General features: G+C 40.7%; 2 protein-coding genes and 1 long non-coding RNA gene across 3 annotated transcripts in view; 2 read left to right on the top strand and 1 right to left on the bottom strand.

Annotated features, from left to right (window-relative positions):
* The window catches only part of LOC140256128 (uncharacterized), an 88547-nt gene that overhangs the window by 37730 nt on the left and 26988 nt on the right, over positions 1–23829 (bottom strand). The gene's annotated exons all lie outside the window — the stretch shown is intronic.
* Positions 2756–9907, top strand: FETUB (fetuin B). Its single transcript, XM_072344847.1, has 7 exons — positions 2756–2977; positions 5030–5140; positions 6185–6272; positions 6782–6948; positions 7836–7949; positions 8835–8924; positions 9373–9907. The coding sequence occupies exons 1-7, from the start codon at positions 2756–2758 to the stop codon at positions 9799–9801; spliced, it is 1221 nt and encodes a 406-aa protein (XP_072200948.1). The 3' UTR covers positions 9802–9907.
* On the top strand, positions 12373–22187 carry HRG (histidine rich glycoprotein). The gene is made up of 8 exons (XM_072344981.1): positions 12373–12576; positions 15814–15921; positions 16892–16979; positions 17498–17664; positions 19029–19148; positions 20106–20192; positions 20832–21738; positions 21787–22187. Exons 1-8 carry the CDS (start codon positions 12373–12375, stop codon positions 22185–22187), a joined length of 2082 nt encoding a protein of 693 aa, XP_072201082.1.

Here is a 23829-nt window from a genome sequence, read left to right on the forward strand (position 1 = left end):
ATAGCAATATATAAAATACAAATGCTTGCCCTCCTGAAATGCAGGCTGAATAGTTTTGTTGGATCTGCTTCACTGACCAACAATGCTTTTCAGCATTTTCAAACTCTGTTTTGCTAGTGCATATGTACTTCATGTGCTGCTTTGCCTGGACATGCACAGATTTCCCAGCTGTGTCCATGTTTTGAGGTCAGCTACTTGAACAGAGAAATTTTTTCCTTTCCAGTGGGAAGAAGAGTACAAAGAACAGAGTCAGGGATATAACAATTCCTCATTATAAGAGGCACCAACACAGCCAGTACTAACTGGCACCCATCTCCATAGAAATGCCATGCACTGTAAGGATAAAGAAAATGAGTTATTATGCTTTAGCCGCAGGGGAAGCATTCCCAGGCACAAGGAACAATGTGAGTGCGTCCGCATTGCTGCTTCTGCTGTTCCTGTACTATGGCTACAGCAGTGTTTCTCAACACTCATCCCTTGTATCCCTTTCCCCCAGGATACAGTCTGTACATTAGCCCGCACCCTGAGTCTGAAAAGCAAATGGTGACATTTGAGTGGCTCAGTCTAGCGGCCATGTGCCCCTTTGGTCCTGCTATGAGTTTTCCATCTCTGCCACCAACCAAAGTCTTCTAAGAAGAGTTCCAGCCCCTGTGCTCTTGCAGGTCTTCCTGGATATACGTATAATCCCACTCACCTTCCTGTGGACATTCCCTGTGATAGATCTTGCTAAGGAAAATATTTGGAGTGTTGCTGGGTTAATGACCTGAGATTCTTTGTACCACCAACAATTTAAAACACAATATCTTTACAACAGTGTTAAATAGAGACAATGTTGTGCACCCCTAGCACTCTTACTTCCTCACTCATTATAGATGCAAAGCTAAAGGTACATGGCATCTCCCAACAGATATCTGTGATCACAGAGCCTCCCATGACTGAAAATAAGGACTGAGGAAATGGTTACCCTGCTTCTGATGCTCCTTCAAGGTGAAATAATGCAGGATTGCCTCTCGCTGGGATGCTATTAACTTTTACTGGGGTACTCCCCAGATAATGGTAGTTGTCACCTCTCCAGGACAACAGGTGAGCTGAGTACAGCTGCTTACAGTCCTCTCAACCGTGGAGCTCCTGGCAGGTTAGCCACAAGGCACACCACTGTCACTTCAAACTGAATTCTCTCCAGGCTGAATTTTCCATGACCCTTTTTCATCTGTACTCAGCAAATCACTTGAGAATCAATAGCGACCACAGTGTAGCCTCTTAGCTGGCAAATTAACCTCCAAATTCAGCAGTGAGGGGATAAGTCAAAGGAAATAATAAACCTGCACAGCTGAGCACGTGCTGTGTGATATAAGGGGGCAGCCACCAAGTCAATGAGTGGGTTCCCCCCGAGTCGCAGCCCTCAGTCACATCAGGACTGTGTTATTTAATGTTGCTGAAAAGGGATGAAAGCAGAGCACTGAGTAGCGCTAAAATAATTAAAATGGTGACACTGCTGACCAATTTTCTTTGCTCCTCAGGCCTCTGGCTACAGGCTTATGATACTCCAGTGGCTTCCTTCAGTTTAAACTGGAGCAGGCTGTAGCAGTGGTCAGAGGAAAGAAGTTAGGGAGCTAAATACTAAGTAGCTAGGACTCTTCTTGAGCCAATTTTCACCATACAGTATAAGGAAGACAGTAACACTGAACAAGGCATAAAAGTGAGGTCTTAAATTATCTGGCTCAGGCACAGTTACAGGACGAGCAGCTGCAGTTCACAAAGAATTCTCTGGCCTAATTCTGGCAGGGCCATGCAGCTGTGATGTGCACTGGCAACCAACTGGATGCACTTTTTTCTTGATTCAAAGTACAAAAAGAATAATTTAAAGACTGATAAAAAAAAAAAAGAGGGAGAGATGGCACAAGGAGGAAAGCACCGGTTACATGAAATCAAATGAGGTTCTTCCTCTGGTTCACATTATATACTCTCTCTATAAAGCTTTGGGTTTTTATTCTGTCAGATTTTCTCCTTTGAGATTAACATAACCAGCCTCACGTCTGTAACTTCTTTTTTCTTCTTAACTCCCCCCTCAGCATATAACTTCAGACAGTTCTCCATCTCTAAGCTTGGTTCTCAGGCAACAGAAATGCAACAGTATCTTAAAATGTGTATGCAGGGAGGGAGTCCAGTATGCAATTGTACCTGCCTCGAAATCCACAGGATTACAAAGAGTTGGTATATTTGTTTACAATTCGAATTTAACAAACAGAAATGCCAGGTGTGAAATCCATCAGCCTCTCGACTCTTACCCAGCTTCCACTCAAACCAGTGAGACCTCGGTCATTGTTTTACTTGGGAGGAAACCTGGATCACTGACAGAACAGAGCTGGAGCCAGAGCTGTCCTGCATGCAGGTTTATTTGAGCACTGCTGGTTCCTTAAGAAAGCAGCTTTCTGTGTATATTTTTGTGCCTTCTGATGAGGTCAAAGTTATGCGATCTGCCCAACCACGTCTGAACTGGAGTTGTAAAGGCAGAAGGAAAAAGTGCTCTCTGCTCTCAGAGGGAGCCACAAGGCTTACATAAAACCTTGTAATCATTGACTTAGTGTTTGCAATTGTAGCTACAGGTTTAAAGGTGATGTGCAGTACGTAATAAAGAGAGGACACAAGTTTATAAACACACGGTTCCATTACAAAGCCTGCTATTTCACACGGCTCTCAGCTCCTGTGTACCAGCCCACCACTCTGATCTGCGGCACCGCTTTTTCTAAGCAGAATGCTTTTACTTATTTCAGTGCTCTTTGGCACGCAGGCGCTTTGCTCCTGGGCTGCCTCTCCTCCTGCCAGAGAGCTGCCAAGCGAGCTGCTCTCCCCCACCTGCCATGACGCTGCAGTGGAGGAGGCTGCAGACATGGCTCTTCGCCAGATCAATGCCGACCGAACAGAGGGCTACATCCTCAGCCTCTATCGCATTGTCAGTGTCAGAGAACATCCTCAGGTAAGTTACCTGCTTGTTATACATCTGTTTCTCTCACGAAGAGCCCCGTGTCTATCATTATTCCCCAGCAATAGTTACGTGAACCGCGAAATACTCTGAGACAAATGTAAACCTCCATTCACAGGACTGCAGGGGCCATGTCACCTTTACGCACAGATGAATAGAAACAGTTTCATCACCACTGTGGGCAATTAGAGAGCAAAGCTCAGGCATGATTCTCTGCTGCCTGCCCCTGGAATAGCTCCAGGCATCAGTTCCGATTTGATATGAAACACCACTCCTTGGATTTAATTTCATATTACACCTCCCCCCCCCACTGCCTTCAGCAGTTGGAGTGCAAGAGCTAATAAGCCACCACACATTTTGCACAAAAGATGTGAATGCTAACAGGTGGAAACACAACCAGCTTGGGACCAGGGAATTCCTTTACACATCTCTACATGATGACTCATTCTCCAGAAGAAATCCAAAAACAGTTCAAGTGCAAAGATTACACAGAGAATAGGTGTGGAATATCACTCTCGTATCCTCAAATGTTTTATTTCCCTATGCATGCTTAGTTTATTCTATGTAATGACAGATGAAGCTACTGGCACTAGCGAGGGATAACCTTAAATGATTGCACCAGGCCCAAATGCATACAGCACTGAGTCAGCTCTTCTGAGAACTGTTTCCACATAGGATACCTGTGGGCTGGTGCAGAGCCCACACTGCCGGTCATGGAGCTGGTGCTGGCCCAGTCCTATCACCAAAGCTGGGTGCAGATATGCTCTAAACAACTCTTTGTCTCCTTGCTTCTCCCTTCACCCATTCTGAGTCCAGCTCAGCTCAGGGGGGATTCTGGGCCTTCTTTGGGATTTGGTCTGCCATTTAATCCCCTAGAATCTTAACTTATTTCATTAGGGCACAGTTTGTTCTTTGTTTCTTTGGGAGTTTGATTTACTCCTATTATTTTGTGTAAGCATCTAATAAGCTTATCCTACAAGTGAGGTGTTTTGAGACACTGTAATTACACACTAGGCAATCTAAGCCCTTTGTCACAATCTTGCTGCTGCTGGAACAGAGTACATAATAAGCAGTTGGCTATGTCAGGGATAATCATCGACAGTAAAAATATTATATAACCTTCAATGCATCTCACAAATTTCCAGAAATCTATACGTATATTTAATCAGTCCAAGTTCCTTCCTCCCACTTTTTTAGTCAGTACTTAGGATAAAAACATTTTCAAAATGACTTCAAATTCTAATCTGCCCTTAAGCAACTTGTGGCTCAGTTTTGCTCTAATTGAAACTAATAAGCCATCTGCTATTAACTTACATGCAAGTAGGACAGAGCCTTCTTTCATATACGATACTCATGATTAGCTTCAATAACAGCCACTTAACCAAAATTACAAATCATGCCAAAATACTTCATTTCTTCCCCTTGCACCAGAACATCCTGCCACAGAGGCAATCAATTCCGTGCTGCTGCCAAATCTCTTCTGGCTCCCAAGCTTCCCAGCACATGTGGCACAGCACTACTAGCATCAGCAGCATTGAGGAGGGGATCTTTTTGTTGGAGCAGAAAAGATACGAGCCTTTATTCAATACCAAGCAGATATCAAAAGGCCCTTGCATAGTGGTCTTTTTATGAAAATTAAAAGAAGGATAATGAAACCTTCAGAGATCTGCTGAGCTCTGAATAAACCCCAAATTATCCTTTCCCCAGAGGAGAATGATGCATACTGAAGCACGAAGACAAAAAGATGTGTAGATTTTATAATAACCTCATAATAACCAGAGTAGCAGAGCTGATATTGTACAAAAGAGACACAGGAAACAGGAAATACTGTATCAAAATGGTACAGACATTGGCCTCAGACATCTACAAGATTCTTGCCCCATAAAGCGGTTTTTCTCCATAAACCAGTGAAATCAATTCATTTAGTTTAATCTCCCTCTTTAATAAGACCTAATCTCAGTCTAAATGTGCAGTTAACACACACATAAGCTTTTTATTGTGTTCCGTACACAACTGCGATAAGACCCGTTCTCTTCTTGTGCTCAGGAGATCACTGGTTCTGTCTTCTATCTCATCTTGGACGTAGTGGATACCGAATGCCACGTACTCAGCAAGCAGCTGTGGAAGAACTGCAGGGTCAGACCGGCTCATACAGCTGTAAGGATTTTGTTTTCATATTTGATCTCAGGCATGAGGGTTACTCAGGTACTACAAAAGACAACAAAATCCCCTACAGGCGTAGCGTTCTGAGTAGACAGCAGAGTCTTAATAAGAAAAAATCAACCCTCATTTTAAGCTTCACAGTTCTTCTCTGTACTTTATAGCCAGTTTATAGAGCAGGAAGGTTTATTTCAGAAAACGAAAATTGAAGGAAAATTTTTGATCAGAACTAATAAGCAGACATAGCTAAACAGCTATGCTAGGGCACTATTTAGCCCTGTATGAGATTGTTTTAAAGCAGAATGTCAAAGAGAATAAAAGCCCAGCAAGATAAGCTGCAAAGACAAAGTGATTTATGGCTGTTACTACAGGTGACCAAAATTATTCCAAAGAAATGAAAAGCAACATCAAGGAATGGAGACTGGCTAGAAGGAAACCCTGCATATGAAATAAAGAATGACTTCTGTGAAGTCTAGAAATGTTTGTCCTAGAGGTCCTGGTTATATTTATGAAGCACTCTGAGAACGTAAATTTGACTTTCATACATAAAGGTAAAATGAATATTAATAGGTCAGCATTTATTTTCTGGCAAAAGTCAGTGTTTCTTGGTGTGCAAGGGTGGTATTACTGTACCACAAAACTTATTTAGGGCCATCCATATCACTCTGCTTCCCTGCTATGAGCAGAGCAGAGAGGGGAAAGCAGGGATACAAGGGACTGGATGGCAGGGTACAGGCTGGGTAATGTGCTCTCTAACACATGGGCAGTTCTCAGTCCACAGAAGAGTGGCCCTGCATAGGCCAACCTGCAGACCAATACCGCACAAGCGTAGCTCAGAACTGACACCAGGGGAAGATCTGTTGTTTTTATTTCTAAAGGGGATATTCAGAAGAGAAACGTGCTTCAGCCCCATTTGAGTATTAACACAATTTTCTTCTTGAAAACGATTTCACGACTGTGAGAAGAAAACTAACAGCTTACTCTCTATCACTGCAAAGGCTGCTAAAGGTTAATTGTTTCTACGTGTTTACATTGTTTTAGGTTTATGGTCAATGCAAAGCAATTATCTACATTAATCAGTCAAGAAAAATTGCTCATCTGAATACTTATGAGTGCAATTTGCAGCCAGGTATGTCTTTATTTATTGCACCCACTTTTAAAAAGGACTGGAAAAGTAGTTTGCCATCTAGTATTACTTTGTATTTTAGTTGTAATTATGGCAACACAGTGTCTCCATTAGCTTTCACCTGACCTATTTTTCTCAGGTCAGTGATCATAAGGACAAAGCATTCCTGCAGCACAAAGCAATGCAAAGAAGAGCTGTTTTTCATGTCTGGGAAACCCGTGGTTTCTATGTGGGCTTTTACCCTCTTTCTCAGAGAGTATTTTTATGGGTTTGTGAAGGGCAAGTAGGAGCAACAAGCCCACCCTCAGCAGCCTGAGCTTCTTCCTGAAGTGTCTCTGAATCCAATGACATTTTCAAAAGTGCAGAGTGAGACCATGAACACATTGTTGCTCTGGAGCTCAGGTGGGTTGGGCTGGGGGCACTGATGTGTTTGGAGTGACCTACACTGCCAGCACGTTCCTATGGTTCTGAGAATTCCTCTCTAATGGCGTTGTTTTGTTTGAATTTAAAAGTTCCACCCAGATACATTTGGGGAGTATGTCCTGACTGCCCAGTTGATGACTGTCCAACTGAGCCCAAGTATTTGGAGGCCGCTGTTAAAAGCCTTGCCAAGTTCAATGAAGAGAGTGAACAAACTCATTATTTTTCTGTCCTCAATGTCACAAGAGCTTCAATGCAGGTAAGCCAGGGCTCATATGACTTGCTTCAGCTGTGAAGAAATACGATTTGTTACACCTTACAGATTGCTCAGAAGCTGTATATGCATAGCACTGAGATTACTTCCATGGAGAATTTCTCCTTGGAAATAAAGGTCTGCATTGATCCAAGATTTTGAGTCCATCAGTTACAAAAAGAACTTTCTGTAAAACTGAAGATTGACAATCCACAATCTAGGAAAGCTTCACCGTGAGCTCCTCCTTCCATCATCACTGTAGATTAATGCTTCCCTACTAGACCATATTTAATAAAGCACAGTCATCCCTTCTTACACAGATCTGTGATACACTAAATGACTTTAAGCCTTGTTTAAAACTAATATTAGAATAACAGAGAATTAGTGATCTCCTGGCTAAATACAGTTTATGAGAGTAATATCCAGTCTCTCTGAAATTCATTATGCATAGAGAGCAGGGGGGATCTTGCTCTTTGTTAAATAGTATTGCAGTGCAATATTTAATCAGTTTCCCAACCCAGAGGTACCTGCCTTTCCAAAAAAAAGTGGGAAAAGTGATCCTCTTCTTTAAAGCAGTCTGAATTGATCAGTGAGACAATGAACAGACTTTGTATTTATAGTTCTGTGTGGATGCTAACCTATCGGGAAAAACAAATCTGAACCATAGCTAATCCATGAGTTAAGGACTCATGTTTAGGACTGGGCAGATGTAAGTAAAAAAATAATCAGGCAATGAAGTAGCACAGGTAAAAATCATTTTGAGTAGCAATATCAAAATATTACCTGCTCTTTCCACACTTAAAAGGAGTTCTAGATCAGTTTTGAGCTCTGTAGGACTTTCTCCTCCTTGACATTCACTCAAAGGCTAATCCTCACTGGTCTGTTATTAACAGTGGGTCATTGGGCCGGCACATTTTGTGGAGTTTGTAATTCAGGAGACATCCTGCTCCAAAAGGGACCCAGCTGCTGACATCTCCAAGTGCACGCCTCTTTCACCTGAATTAGCTGTAAGTACAAACAGATACTATGATCCCTCAGTGACTATTTGGCCCAATCCTTTAGTTCTCTGCAGACAAGAATCAAAACCCAGGTCTTCCTATGGGTTGTATCTCTGGCTTGCATGTATACAATCTACTTTAGAATACAGGAAAATTTTCAGTAAGAGTTCCAAACTATTTCCTAGAATTCTATGAACAAAGGAAACCAAAACAAACACAAGTAAGTCCAGAAAAAAAAATGGGTAGCCATTGCTTTACAAAAGTGAAACGTTTTTAAGGAATATTTCCAAATAAGCAGATACAGACAATGAATTGCAAACAGAGCACAAAACGTATAGTCATACTACAGTTAAGTCAGTTGGGGAAAACATCCAAGGAAAAAGTATCAAAGAAACCTAAAGATTAAATGAGCACACTGATGAGACATTCCATTTCTAGTCTCGTTTTAATTGAGATCCCAGTCATGCTACCTGCAGTCCAGTCAACATGCAGTTGTTAGAAGCAACATCTCATCATGGGTTCTTTCATTTGTATAATGTGAATTTGCTTCTGTCTGAGAAACAACATTGTGTGCTATTACACACCTTGCTTCCATGGGGATACTCTGCTGCAGCAGAACTTACGTGTGCTGTTGTAGACAGATCTTAACTAGACAGCTTATTTTTACTATTGTGCTACCCAACCCTCCTTTGTAAACATAAAACCTTTTTCAAAACGCTGCCTTCCTTTATAAGCTTGCCAATCCCAAAATAAAAGTTTGCCCAAGCTGCTTATCCCTCCAAATACATGCAGAAGCTGTAACAACTCAGCCTTTCATAATCACCTATTTTACAAGATAAGAGCTAAGTATCAGCACTACAATATGAAAATAACACTTGCATTTTCTTCTTCCAGAAAATGGGTTTCTGCAAAGGCTCTGTAGTAAACAATGACATGGAACACAAGCAGAGCGTCACAGTATCCTGTGAAATCTACAGCCCACAGGTATTCCTTAATCTAATCTTGTTGCAAGGGTAATGCTCCTTTACAAATCAAGGATTGAACTCCCGAAAGCCCAAACATTTTCAAATTTTCTAATGCACAAAGATACAGAATTCAAGAAAGTGATAAGGCCAAGTCAGGAAGAAATCTCTCTTGTGATAAAGCAGACTGTTGCTAGATGGATAAAAAGGCAAGAGAGTAAGTAGAGAGTCTATCACAGACTGTGCTCAACATGATCTACAAAGAAACAATAATAACAAGAAGAAGGTAAAGTGTTGTTACCCAGGATTCATGCACCGGCTTAAGAGGAAGTTCCATTTGTCTGACCCTCATGGCTCTGTTCTGCAGCTGGTCTCTACAAACTGGAATTGTAGATGGAGGGTGATCTTCTTCACATGAGAAAAAATTAGTAACAGCTTCAGTAAATGTGATACTTGATGTCTTTTTTTAGGATCCTGTCACTGAAGAAGGAAAACCACAAACTAATCAGAGATCTGAAGAATCCAGCCTGAATGATCAACAAGATTCCCCTGCAGAAACCAAACCTTTCTCCCTACATCTAGGAAAAACAATGGGCTGTGTCAAAATTCTCCCTCCTTCAACTGAGGACATCTCATTTCATAAACTAATAGAAAGCCAAAATAAGCATGAAGACAGCAAGCCAGTTCCACCTAAGGCTATAGAATGTATGTCTACTCCACCAGCTCCTGATGGAGAAACAACTCACGTAGACAAACCAGGCTTGACCAAACCAATCACTGGACCAGTTATCCTCCCTTTCCCTGCAGAACTTTCTCTATCAGACTCATGCCCAGGAGAAGCAAAGCAGATAGATCCCATCCTACATCCTTTGCTTACTGGAAAGCCCGCCAAAGTCTAATTAGCACCCAGTCACCTCAACTACCTGCAACAAAATAATAGCCACAGTGACAAGGCGGTCTTCCCATTTGTGTACCACCTTTAAACAAATAAATTGCTTATTAAAGTATTTATCTTTTGAGTTCTCTGTTTCAAGAAAGCACAAGAATAGATTAGAAAAAGAAACATAAGTGGGGTACTTTGACTTTTAATTCTTAAATTCTTCCCATCAGTAAAAACATGGAAGGAAAAAAGAGCAAAAAGAAGAGCAAAAAGCCCTTACAGGGCTGAGATGGCCCTGCAGCCACAGGCTGTGGCTGCCCTGCAGTGCTGCCTGGGGCTCTCACCCCAAGCTTATTGAGGAGAAAGGGGTGCAGCCCCAGCTGCGCTGCTGCTGAGCCAGCCCTGAGCCCTGGCAGCCAAACTTCTGGGAGAGGGGATGCTCCCAGGGCCGTTACTAAGTCATGTTCTGTGTCATGGTGTACAAACGGGGAAGAAGATTACAACACTGTTTAGCATTAGTAGTTTTATTACTTCATGGGTTAACCTTTTACAATTAACCTAAATAGTATGACACCCATATAAATGCTATTTAATATTACATTATACTATACTTACATGGTAAAACCTTATAATTAACCCAATTTGTCACTTCCCTCAAAAATCGAGGACAAAACTCTCTATATTGGGAACAGAACCTTACTTTTACTTCTGCAGTTAATTTTGCAGGAGCTGTACATTTTATACTCTTTACTCACAGTGTTTCTGTTTCACCCATAAAAAATACATAAGCCTCCGTCAAGAAAATGATCAGTGTCACAACGAACAGCACGGAACAAAAAGAAAACCAAAGAACAAAGAATCTGCAAACAATAGATGACTAAGGGAATTATGTTATAAATTTCCTTATGTGATGCCTTTCTTCAATATGACTGCCCATTTGAAAAATTAAACAGTACCGTAAGTAATGAATGGGAGTGGGATATGAAACACAGCATTGATGTGAATATTATTTCTAACTGGGAGAAGTGTTCCAGATGCCATTGATTATTTACACGGCATTTATTTTACCTTTTTTTTTTTTTTTTTTTTTTTTTTTTTCAGAACAAATTTGGAATTATTACAATCAAACATTATAAAAACTTAAACAAAAGAAATGTCCGACTGCATCCCAGGATTGTTTCTTCCAGCCCAGTACTCACGTCTCACTGTGGGAAAACAATTGTGGTTAGGAGAAGCATGTGGGCCTGCCTCCTTTCTGCAATCCATCCCTTGTGCCCTTCTAATGTCCAGAATTGTTGTACTGGGGATATTCAAGAGTACATCTCTGCTTAGTCCCAGGATCCACTTTAAGCCCTGCTGCCCCCAAACTTTTCTAAACCATTTCTAACCTACTGATGCTGTTCGCCTCCCCATCTTTCTGTGGCCACAAATTCCAGAAGTACACTACTTCACATACAGGCATACTGCTTTTTTTCCATTTTAAATCAATTCAGATCTCATATTGTAAGATCACACAATGGGCTCATATGCCACCAAACCTTAAAAGAAAGCCACTGCCTTGGCTCGGGGCATTTTTGAATGTGATTTCTCAGACACGCTAAAAGTTGGGGTTTTATTCAATAAAGATTAATTCAATGAGGGTTAAGGGTGATTATCCATAATATTTCTTAATGTTTCTCACAAAAAATAAGTAAAATAAAACCTTCAAAGTCAAATGCAAACATTGGCATATCCTGTGAAAGCTACGAACATTAGCACGCACTGCATTATTTTAGTAAATACTACAATACTACCAGGTTTTTTTAAAGTCTTTTGAAAGTTACTACAGTCAAAGAGCACACAAATCTACTCAGACTGAGAGCACAAAGGTAGGTTTATGCCCTTTCATGCCATGACTAGATTACATTGGTATTAAGCCAATCAATCCTATTCTGTGTACCATTCTGAAGCTGATAGAAGTCTGCTCTAAATTCTCCCATCTGTAAGAGTGGCAGGTACTTGCACAGAAGCCATGGACCACCAGCTTGCAAAGGCACCTTGAGCCACATCTCTTTGCCTGGTTTGACTGTCATTCTTGTTTCCCTTTCACTGGTGCTCTCATCATTAAGGAGCTGTAAGCACACAGACATAGCCATAACGCAACCACAAATATTCCAGCATATTTTCATTTCAACTATTTTTATAGCAAACAGGAAACCAAGATTGCATAATGCCTGCAGACATAAACTAGAACTTCTTCATGCCAGGCTCACCAGCACAGTGTTGGAAGCTAGACATTTTTCATAGTAAAACACTCTTGCACAATGCCTGCTTAAAGAATCACAAACACAGCCCCTTTGATGGTGCTCCAGAGACCATGTAAAGGCCTGCTTTCTACAAAATCTGCTCAAATCACTGTCTAATCATTTACTTTCAGTTGCAAACATTAATCCAGGGCCAAGGTAAGGGCCTTGTGGACACAACACCTAAATTTATATAAAACCGTGACTTTTTAGCATTCATTTAAAGCTTCCGTGGGCTGCTCTGATTCAAAAGCAGAATACTGGCTTTATCAGAGCATGAGCAGAAGTGACCTAACACCACAAACAAAATGCTGCGTCTAACTTCAGCTTTTTTTCTAGCACTACTGCATTGTTGCAATGCCCAAACCAAAACCAGCCAAGTCACCGTACCTACAGACTGTGAGACCATCGAGACAGAGGCAGGAATGGTGCTGGATCTGGTGAACAGACACCGTCAGGATGGCTACGTGTTCGGCCTATTGCGTGTTGCTGATGTACACAAACTACACATGGTAAGTTTCGATTTAAAAGCTGATTTATACAAGACTGTGATTATAAAATAATGAGCCAGTTCATTAAAAGTTGATGATGATTGTTTTTAACAGAGCAATGCTGACAAGATTCAATGAATCAGATCTGATTTACATTATCACAGCACTCACTTGTGCATGATTTACTGTATGTTCCAGGGATGCTGAATGCCCTTTATTTTCTTGGCCGACTGGATGGTAGCGTGAGAGATGCTCTGAACAGCTTTATGAAATGCTAGAAATTAATCTGCCTGGTCTGTTGTCACGTCTCCAATAACATTCATAATTTATACTCAGAGGGTTTCCTTAATCTGCTGAAGTCTAGCATTAATTAGAACAAGGTATTCTTCAAGATGGATATTTTATTATTATCTCGATTTTGAAAATATCTGTGTAGCTGGAGAGAAGGAAGAAAGGTTGAGGAAGCCAGAGATGAAAATACCAGCCTGCAAGAAAGGGGAAGGGCTCAGCGTGGAACTGTTTCACAGGATCATAGGAGGGCCATTTTCCATTACATAGATTTCTCCATATTTCCATCTCTTTATCCTAGGGAATATACACATGAGCCTTTCTTGATGAATGCCTTCCTAACGGCCAAAGCAAATTAATAGCTGAAAAAGCAACAGAATACAAGAGTCGTTTACTTAACTTTTAGATGACAGAGACCAAGGACACTCAGTATTACCTATGAACCTGCCGACCTTTCAGCTGCTCGCTTAGTAAACGAAAACCTGCACAGCTGTTCTGTTTAGGAGACGTATATCTCCTATATCTCAGTATTGCAACTAAAATCTGCACATCTGTACTGTTTCGGAGATGTGTATCTCCAATATCTCAGTACTGCAACTAAGAAAAAGCAAACTGTTTTTTGATGGAGATGCTTAAAACTGCCCCTCCCTTAAGACAAGAAAAAAATCCAGAAAGAAACCCAAAGTCCAGATTGCTAAAGGATTCCAGGTAGGCTTCCAAAATATCAAGAGAGAATACCTTGTTTTTCAAATAATTGATTGAATTTTGATATAATAACCAAGTGATTGAAAGGTTCACCTAGGAAGCAAGCAGTCAGCAGCATACATGGACACCTAAGCCCTCGAGTCTCCTGCCCTTGAAGAATGTTCCTGTTTTGCTTTGTAAATTTTAATACATTTATCTTTAATAAATTGCTGTATATAAATTTTGCTGTCTTTGCACTTTGCAGCATCAACAGTCACACACAGTCTATAAGAACTGATCTAACCTACTGCTAAAACATTAATCTCATGAGGATCCTGTGCCTTCTTAGAACAAAAGCTACCGGGTGTGGTATCTTGCATGCTGAATATGTACATTATTGAGCAACAAGAAATGGTGGCAGCGCTGACAAGGCAACATTAAAAAAAAACAACCCAACACAAAAAGTAACAGAACATTATTCTGTGGATAATCTATTTTTCCATGCCAGAGTGTGCATCAAGACTATGACACCAACCCCCTTAAGAAACCTAACCAGAGGAATTCTTAGCAGTTGTATCTCTACTAAGTTTACACGAGTTGTAGGAGCATGAGATACTTCATGTATTCTCATCATAACAGTTCTGGGCTTGTGCAGAGCTGCTGAATAGAGGACTTTTCTTCTGCATATTTGGATGTAGACACCTAATGACACCCAAACTCTGCTTTAGGCTTTATAGAATCCAAATGCATTCTGCTGAAGAAAATAAATATTTGCCAGGGATAAATTGACTTCTCGAGCATTTCACAAGTTTTGATGACATAGTAAATGCATTGAATCACTTCATTCCTAGCACATAGTACATTTTACAAAAGACCATCTTACCATTCCATTCAGTGCAATTCCATGAACACAAACAAGAGAAAAATAGTCTTTGTCACCGTATTTGTTCCCTTCTCTATCTGCGTTTTACTAAAATCTTGGCTGGCAGCTTGAATTTATAAGAAAGAAATTGTACAGTACAATAAAAATGCTAAGTATCTCCAAGCAGAGAATAATCATATGGCTAATAAGCAGAAGGGGTGTCAGGATGGCCACATTCTTTTGCTGATTAATAGGTGTCTTTGTCCAGATCACCAAGCCTATTGTTTAAAAATAGAGACCATGCTGAGACATGCACACTGCAAAACTAGGCTGTAACACTACACTGGCGGACACCCACTAATAAGACATTACGGTAGACTGCGGTAGTTCTTTCCTGAGGTCTTGTCTGTTTGGAAACACTCCAACAATAGAATCTGAATGGATGAAGTTTCCTAAAGCCTGAGGACGCATTCACAGCGAAGGGCTTTGCATCAATTTATCCAAATGAGAAAATGAAATGTTTTCATTCCTAATGTCCATACAGGGGTTGCATGAAGTTTAAGCAATCCATTCCAAATGTGAATGGAGATTCATTTCCCTGCAGAAAAATAAAATGCTGTTTCTGTGAAGCACAGATAATTCTTAACACCACTTTCCATTACAAAGGCAGTCAAATTCAAATTATGATTCCCCATCCTATTTGCTCTGGAAAAAGAAAAGACTAGAAGAATTTCAGAGCCAAGGCTCCAAAATTCATTGGGATTATTACAGTTTTATTGCATCACTCCCTGAAAAAACAAGGTAGGAAGCGAAGTTTTGAAACAGCACCTGGTCACTGAGGTCATTTGAAATGGACGGATTTGGAAAATCTGTCAGCAGGTTTGCTAACAGACCAGGGGATTCAATGTGAAAATCAGAAGGAGGGAATGACAGCTTTTCAACATTGCCATTTTCTTCATGTGAGGGATGCTGGGTTAACAACAGACCCTTCTCACAGGTTCTCAACAAAAGCTGAGATGCAGTAGCCACATACTGCAGGACAGGAAATTCTGACTAGGTGTAAGGCCACAAAAATGTTACAGAGAGTGACTAAGAATTGGAACTGCTCAAAGAGGCCGCAGAGTATCTGTCTTGGTTGTACATACAACTCAGCTGGACAAGGCTGATCTAATTTTCATCTAACTTCAAACAGCCACTGGCTGCACAAGACGACATTGAAAGCTCCCTTCCAGCCTAAAACCATTCCATGATACTATGCTTATCAGCTCAGAAGAGCCTTACTAGGGAACTGGGGAAGCAACAATAACAATTAAATATATCTACTTCTAAAAAAAATTATTTCAGGCCGAGTTTCTCAAAATCAAACAGTTTCTTTTTTTTTTTTCTTTTTTCTTTTTTCTTTTTAACCTGTATTTCTCATCCAGGAAAATTCATCAGTCCTCTACTTAACTTTGGATGTGCTTGAAACTGAATGCTCCGTGTTATCTGGAAGACCCTGGGAGAGTTGTGAATACGGTGATCTCTATTCCATGGTAAATAATAGCATCCAGGCACAATCATATGTCAATAAATACATTATTTGATTGCCCAGGCATTCTGTGCTACTCTAAGCAAAGGCTAGGTTTTAATATGGCTCGCTATAAAAATAACATTGATTGGATTCTAGGGATGTTAAACATCAGCTAAAGGTTTGGGAAAGGGTTATCAAATAAGCACAACTTTGTTAAGCTAGTTGTCTCAAAAGAGCTATTTTCCATTTTTCCACTGCTTTTAACAGAACTGATGTTCTGCCAATAAACTGCTAACAACTAGAGGATACTATAAATGATTTCTTTTAACTCACGTTCCCAGTATATCAGCCAGAAAGGTCAGTGTTATATCCTGTCAGTTTTAGAGTATGGTTGAGTCTGTTGTATGATGATGTAAAGCACCGGTAGCGTCAGTACACATATGATATGTTGCAGTATTTCTCCTTATTTGTTGCAGTACAGTGATGCCGTCTAGGATGAGAACTACCTGTATTCAAATAGGAGAGAGGTGATACTACCACACAGGACAAAGCAGAAAGGCCATGGGCAGAGAGAAAGGCGGCATATACACTTCTAATTAAGATGGATAAAATGAATGTGAGAAAAGGTCCATTCACGCTTTGATAAAGATTGATATAACCTTTGAGTACATCTGGCATCTTAACTTCCCCTGCTAGTTAGCAGTATCTCACTGTAAATAAGTCCTAGAATGACTGAGGACACTGTGTTAGTTTTCCATTGTCTCCTCAGTCAGGCAAACTGAAAATTAAAACAAAGGCTTTTGTAGAAGGAGATCCCATCTTATCTGAACAAACTTTGAGTGGCAGCAGAACAAACATCCCGCTAATGACAGCATCTGTTATTCTTAGAAATACTGAACGTTAAAAGGAGGCACAATGTCTACAATTGACTACATCAGATTAAATCCAGTGAAAATAACCTCACAGTTATATATTCTCTTTTTTCCCTCCAGGACTTTGGGCAGTGTAAGATTATCACATATACAAGCCAGATGCTGAAGAAACCTAAATTATATGGATATAATTGTACATTAAGTCCAGGTAAAACAACCACTGTTGTAAGCTAACACATACCTCAGACCAGCCCTAGTACTGAAGTACAAGTCTGTGCGCTGCTATTGGATGGTAACCATAACAGGTTAACTCATCTGCTTACAATTCCTATTTCAGATAATTCAAATGGTATGTTAAGAATGACTAATAAAATTAAGAGTACCCTACTCCTCTAAAACAGGCTTTATTGATATCAGATGATATCACTTCTCCAGTCTACCAAAACAAGATAACGAGCATCAGAAAAAAAACATATAAGCTCAGAAAGAATGTCCATTTGAGCTGGTTAGATTGCAAAGGCAAGCTAGAAGTTTTTTAAGAATATTCATTTTCACATGACAGTACAGACCCGTATTTGCAGAGAGACAGGCAGGCATTTCACTTTCAAGGAAGCATTTGTTATTTCAGCTTCTTAGTATGAGTTCACATTAAAGATGCATACACAGATTTTACTCTGAAGGGTATTAATATCCATTGCAATATCAGTAACTTCTCTGTTTTCACAGTTCCTCCCGATTTAATTGAGTGCAAAGACTGTCCTGTAAAAATTGAAGTCTTAGAAGTTATTGAGCAACATAAAGATATTGCTGCAAAGCTCCTGGAAAAATTCAACCGTGAGGGAAACCACACAAACTACTTCAAAGTCGACAAAGTTGAGAAGATTTTAAAGGCGGTAAGTGGCATTTTGTCCTAGAACTACTAATAATAAATGACAGCATGCTGGGAGCAGATCCAAAACCATGGGCCCTGAAATCAAATCCTTCTAGGATCAGAAATACTGTGTGTAACCTCTCAATATAAATCACCTGCTTAAAACTGAAGGTTCTACTTCTGCAAAGCCTTATCAATTCTAGGCACATGAAAGTAAAAGGATTTCTTATCTGCTTAAAGCTATGGCATTCAAAATGTCAGCCTTCTTTATGTGGATATTTTTTATTTTGTATGCCTATTTTCCTACCATATTATACACTATAAGAGTTTATTTCCTACCAGCCATAGTTTGTCAAGATGTACAGTCGTGTCTTATCACAGTCATACATCCTGTCAAATTAAGCCAGATAACTTTTTACTCTTAGAATATTTAGCACATGGGTACATCTCTAAGCGGAATGGACTCAGCATCGTTTTGACTGCTGTAGAACAAAGCAGCTCTCTGAGAGCTCTGAAGAACAGGAGGTAAATTTGTATTGTAAATTTGTTGTACCTCTTGAAGAACTACTGTCTTTGCTAAATAACTTCTCCGTCTCTAAGTGATGTCAACATGAAGACTTATCCTTTAGGTGATCAGAAGTATAACTCTTGCATCACCACAATTTCTTGTTGTTAGATCTGGAGGCTTTCAATTAAAAAGCACAGGATTATTCTGCCAATGCATGTTCCAGTTCAGAACACCTCTGTAATGACCTCTTCCATAACACATTTTGCTCCTGAAATCCACTGAAATTATAGCATGCCAACCCCACCTCTCTGTAGCTTAGAATACTGCTCAGAAAATTAGCAGTGTTTTATATTGCAGTTCATGTAGGACTTTATGCCTATTCAGCCAGCGGTTGTTTTCAAATTGCCTGGATTCAAGGATTTCCCTAAAACGCTTTTTTTTCTTTATCTTCACACTTCTCCACCTTTAGCTACAATGAGAATTCAGGTTACAGCACTGGATTTCAACAGGCTGCTTCAAACCTAGAAACTGTGAGGTTTCACTAAAACACAAACCAGAGAGTATGGAGAGCATGTTTGCCATGGACACCTTCAGCAGACATGAAATACACTATTACAGTCAAAAACTAAAGCACCTATTCATGAAACTCATAAAGGAGTGAGGAACAAAGGCAGAAATGATCTAATCCACTTTTCTTGCTGAATACACAGACGTGTACAAACTTTTCAAGAGCAAGGATAACGTATGAATGATGTGAGAGGTTGATAACAGCATGAAGCATGGCTGCTTTTAAAATTACAGGGTTTTCTGTCGTTGTTTGCTTTTTGTTTATTTAAACCCACCGAGTCAGCACCGCTTAGTTGACCTCTCTGTTTCAGACTGCCTCCCGCGAAGTTCACATTTTAGGATTCTCTATAAAAGAGACCAACTGTTCCAGAGGAGAACAGCAACAAACAGATGAGCCACTGGAATGTGAATTTCTGGATGACTGGCATGCTGTAAGTAAAGTCTAGGAATAAGAAGTGATTCACGTGGTGGCACCAGGATGATCTTTCCACGGTGATTCCAAGCATTCCTCAGAAGCATGCATTCAAACCCAAAATTCAGAATCCAGGATGTCAAAGTTATGTTTCCTCTATGAGGAGCCAGTGTAAACCATCAAATGTAAATAACTGCAGTCTGGCATATTTTAGATCTAAAGCTCAACTCTTCTGTTTGGATCTGGCTTTCTCATCCAAACTGAAGCCATTCCCTAGTAAATTTTCAATGCTATTTTCATAAAAACAATTACAATGACATGAATTGTGGATTTTGAATGAAATATATGTACTATGTCATATCAGTGAGCAAGGGATTATTTTTCGCCCTCTGCTACAGAAGAAAAGAGGGTTGAATAATTATCTACTGATAGCTATCACAGTACTTGACAGCAGACAAAAGTCTCTGCAAACAGGATACTAAGGGAAATAATGTTAAAGATTATAACAAATTACTTCTCAAAAATGTAAATGGAAAAAATCTCTAATTTGAGATTCAAAGCAAGGTCTATTTCTCAGGATTTTAAGCGAAATTTCAGAATAGCCCAAACTGAACAGACATTTGGCAAGCAAAGACAGAAAAACATGTGTAAAAATCAGTCAATATAGGCCTTGGTAGATTACCAGTTTTTACAGACATCAAAAGTGAAGTAAGGTGGAGAGTGATAGCTCTCTAGACGTGTATAAGCAAATGGTTTTCATAGTCAGGAATATTCAAAAATTAAATATATTTCATTCATTATTTAGAGGGCAAGTACAATTGGCCAGAAAGCTCAGGTTCTAAGTTACATAAACACAGGTATTCAAGGAAGTGGCCTAACATTTAAAATGCTGACTTTTCAGTGGCTTCTATTGTCTCCATCACAAGAACCCAAATGTGCACTGTTGGTTACTTGGGTTTTGTTTTGTTTTGCTTAGCACACGGGATTCTGCAAGGCAAGAATTGTTACTGATCCAGATGAATCCAATGGAATGGAAATAAACTGTGAACTCTATTATCCCTGGGTAGGTACCAAATCATTGCAATGTCTCTGGCTATATCCTAATGCAGGTTATTGCAGTTTCAGTTCACCGTTACAGAAGAAATGTTGCAGAGGTTATTTAGTACAACCTGCATGTGATCCTGTATGTGAGAACAGACTGGCTTTTGACTACTAAGATAGTCAGAGGATTAATTGGAATTGTGCTATTCCCACTGCCTCCTCTAAAGGTGTCTCCACTCTGCTTAATCATACTGCTCAGTTAAAGTGAGTAGAGACTGGCAAACAAGTTCAAAGATAATTTTAGAAAGCAAGGAGAGGGAAGATGATCTGTATCATATTTGGAATTCCATTTTATATTATGATTCCAGTGTGGTTTTCATTTTGCTTTGATCCATTACAAATTGTGCTCAGTTGGTCACATCACTTCATTTTATCATGGTGCAGTACTTTCAGATGCTTTTTGGTAATTTGACATTTTATCATCTACTCCTTCCCTTCTATCTTGAAAAAAAATATTGTGATTTTTTCTTTACAAATCACTGGAGCCATAAATGCAAACCCATTCAACTCCCACCTTTCTCACCATTTGTCACCCTTTTCTTCTGTTTGTTCTACTAACATATAATTTAATGTGTCTTGCCCTGGTGTTTTTTATAAACAGCAACGTTACTATGGACAAAGATGCAGATCTCCAGCTCCAGGATGGCCACACAAGCACCCCCATCATCATAGACATCGTCATAGGCATAGAGGTCCACCGATCTTTCAGTTCAAACCTGGAGACTCTGAGCATAGCCATGGTTTCAACAAAGATCAACAAGGCAGCCGCGAAGAACCTCCTCCTCCCTGCCATGGTAGACATCACCACCCTCACCCTCCACACTATGGTCAGCCACCTCCTCCCCAGGAGGAACCAGAGCACCCCTCTTCCACTCCTCCTCTCTATGACAAACAACATAGGCCTCCTCTTATTCAAGAGAAATCAGATTTTTCCCCTTCTACTCCTCCACTCTATGATGAACAACATAATCCTCCTCCTCCTCTCTATCATGGGCCACACTGCCCTCCTCCTCATGGACATCATCACCCACACCATCCTCACCATCATGGGCCACACTGCCCTCCTCCTCATGGACATCATCATCCTCACCATCATAGGCCACACTGCCCTCCTCCTCATGGACATCACCACCCACCTCCTCCTCCTCATCATGGGCCACACTGCCCTCCTTCTCATGGATGTCACAACTCACCTCCTCCTCCCCAGGAGGAACCAGAGCACACCTCTTCTGCTCCTCTCTATGACGAACAGCATAGTCCTCCTCTTATTCAAGAGAAATCAGGTTTCCCCCCTTCTACTCCTCCTCCCTATGATGAACAACATAGTCCTCCCCTTTGTCCCCATCATGGGCCACGCTGTCCTCCTCCTCATGGACATCATCACCCTCCTCCTCACCACCATGGACCACATTGCCCTCCTCCTCATGGACATCATCACCCTCCTCCTCACCACCATGGACCACATTGCCCTCCTCCTCATGGACATCATCACCCACCTCCTCCTCCCCATCATGGGCCACACTGCCATCCTCATGGACATCATCATCCACCTCCACACCATGGGCCACACTGTCCACCTCCTCCTCCCCCTCCAGGACACCATCCTTACCTCTATCGTCACTATCACAGGCATCATTGCAACAAGACACGCACATCTGGAAAGTACTTTCCATTCCAAGTAACTGGAGCTGTCTATCGCATTCCAGTTCTAAATATGCAGGATTCTCTCACACCTCCCAGAGCAGAATTTCCTGAGTTATCACTTCTTGGCCCTCATAGTGTTGGCACTGATGAAGGTACTCCCTTCACTGACTCAAGTCTAAGGGAGATGCCAGAAGCTCCACATTTTCCAGATCACCCTTCACAATCAAAGTCGTGCCCAGGAAAACCCAAACTTGATCTTCCAAAAATTTTGCCTTTACTTCCACATAAGTCCACAGCAGTAACTCCTGAATGACCCCAGAGAAAGATGTTCCCGACTTGAAGGTTGCAGGGCCTATGACTGTTGTACAGTGAATGATAATAGCACATGGTAAAAGGGGAAAAGCATACAATTTCCAGGGAGGAGAATCACTGACATTACTGATTAAGGCAAGTATTCCAACTTGTTTCTTGATCCCGGCTATCTCAGACTCCACTACAACTGAAAGAAAGATTCAAAAGTTTCAGTCTCTCAACTAATGTGATTGGGTACAAATCTCAATCAGTTCAACTGAAAAGGAAAATTCCCTAACAGTGAAAACTACAAATCTTCTTTTTCTCATAGTTCTTGACTATAATGCACTTCTCTGAGGAAGTCCAATCGCCTTCCATAAAAAAAACAAATCCATGGTACTACATCACACTTCATAAAAATCCTAAGAAAATAAAATCACGTAATCACTTCTTTCTTGACACAGTTCCTAAAGTTTTGTCTTCTCTCGCTACAGATGTTTAGCAGCACATTCAATACCCATGAGACATACTCTAACATAAACTGATTAATGGTGTAATGGTGGCTGGGTTACCAGGTTATCTAGAAAAGGTCTGAGTATAATTAATGACTTGTAGTGTAACACAGCAGGGCGGCCTGTACAGGTGTTTCCATTGCTACAGATGCTGGTGAAGATATATAAAAAATTACTGCATTCAAGTACAGCCCTTTTCAAATAACTGCTCTCAGGGGAGGGGAAAAGCAAAGACATGTAATAACTCTTTCAGGTAAATGCTTTCGTTTGTTTTTTTTAATCAGTGATCCATTTGCCAGCTGTATTGTGGGCTGCATTGAAAGAAGGGTGACCAATAGGGCAAGGAGGATGACTGTCCCCCTCTACTCTGCCCTCATGAGGCCTCATCTGGGGTACTGTGTCCATGCTTAGGGCAACCCCAGCACAAGAAGGATGTGGAGCTGTTGGAGGGAGTCCAGAGAAAAGTCACAAGGATGATGGAAGGGCTGAAGCACCTCTCCTACGAAGAAAGGCTGAGGGAGTTGGGCTTATTTTGTGTAAAAGAGAAGGCTCTGGGGAGAGCTCATTGTGGCCTTCCAGTACTTGAAGGGAGCTTGCAAGCAGGAAAAAAATTACTCAGAGGGTTGTGAGGCACAAGCTGCCCAGAGAAGTCATGGATGCTTCATCCCTCGAGGTGCTCAAGTCCAGACTGGATGGAGACCTGGACAGCCTGATCTGGTGGGGTCAACTCTGCCCACAGTAGGAGGTTGGAGTTTGATGATTGTTAAAGTCCCTTTCAACCTAAGTCATTCTATCATACCATGATTCTAGGAATCTTCCTGCTGTCAACTTAGTTGGGAGGAGCAGAGAGAAAGGACACTACAGTCTCTTTATACAGGAGCTCCCATCAAGATAAAGTCCACTCAGACATGCTGGGACCACAGAGAGTTAGTTCAGGTCAGTTATCCCATAAGAAAGAACATGGTGTTTATATATATATGTATATAAATAACTACTTTGGTCTTCAAAGTAGCTTTTAAAGAGCATGAAGTAAAACAAAGCATGAGGAACACACTGAAGAAAAAGAAACAAAATGAGGATGGCATTTTGTGTACCCAAGTAAAGGTTGGCTACTTTATTTAAATGCATCATAATGTTCAAGCAATCTTGTTT

Source organism: Excalfactoria chinensis, chromosome 9 (assembly GCF_039878825.1).
Source record: "Excalfactoria chinensis isolate bCotChi1 chromosome 9, bCotChi1.hap2, whole genome shotgun sequence".
In the NCBI taxonomy this organism is placed as follows: domain Eukaryota; kingdom Metazoa; phylum Chordata; class Aves; order Galliformes; family Phasianidae; genus Excalfactoria; species Excalfactoria chinensis.

Coding starts and splice junctions, on each gene's coding strand:
- FETUB (XM_072344847.1), top strand. CDS start 2,756: ATGCTTTTACTTATTTCAGTGCTCTTTGGCACGCAGGCGCTTTGCTCC. Junction 2,978..5,029: donor GTGTCAGAGAACATCCTCAG/GTAAGTTACCTG, acceptor TCTTGTGCTCAG/GAGATCACTGGTTCTGTCTT. Junction 6,273..6,781: donor TGAGTGCAATTTGCAGCCAG/GTATGTCTTTAT, acceptor TGAATTTAAAAG/TTCCACCCAGATACATTTGG.
- HRG (XM_072344981.1), top strand. CDS start 12,373: ATGCTGCGTCTAACTTCAGCTTTTTTTCTAGCACTACTGCATTGTTGC. Junction 16,980..17,497: donor TAATTGTACATTAAGTCCAG/GTAAAACAACCA, acceptor CTGTTTTCACAG/TTCCTCCCGATTTAATTGAG. Junction 19,149..20,105: donor TTCTGGATGACTGGCATGCT/GTAAGTAAAGTC, acceptor TGTTTTGCTTAG/CACACGGGATTCTGCAAGGC.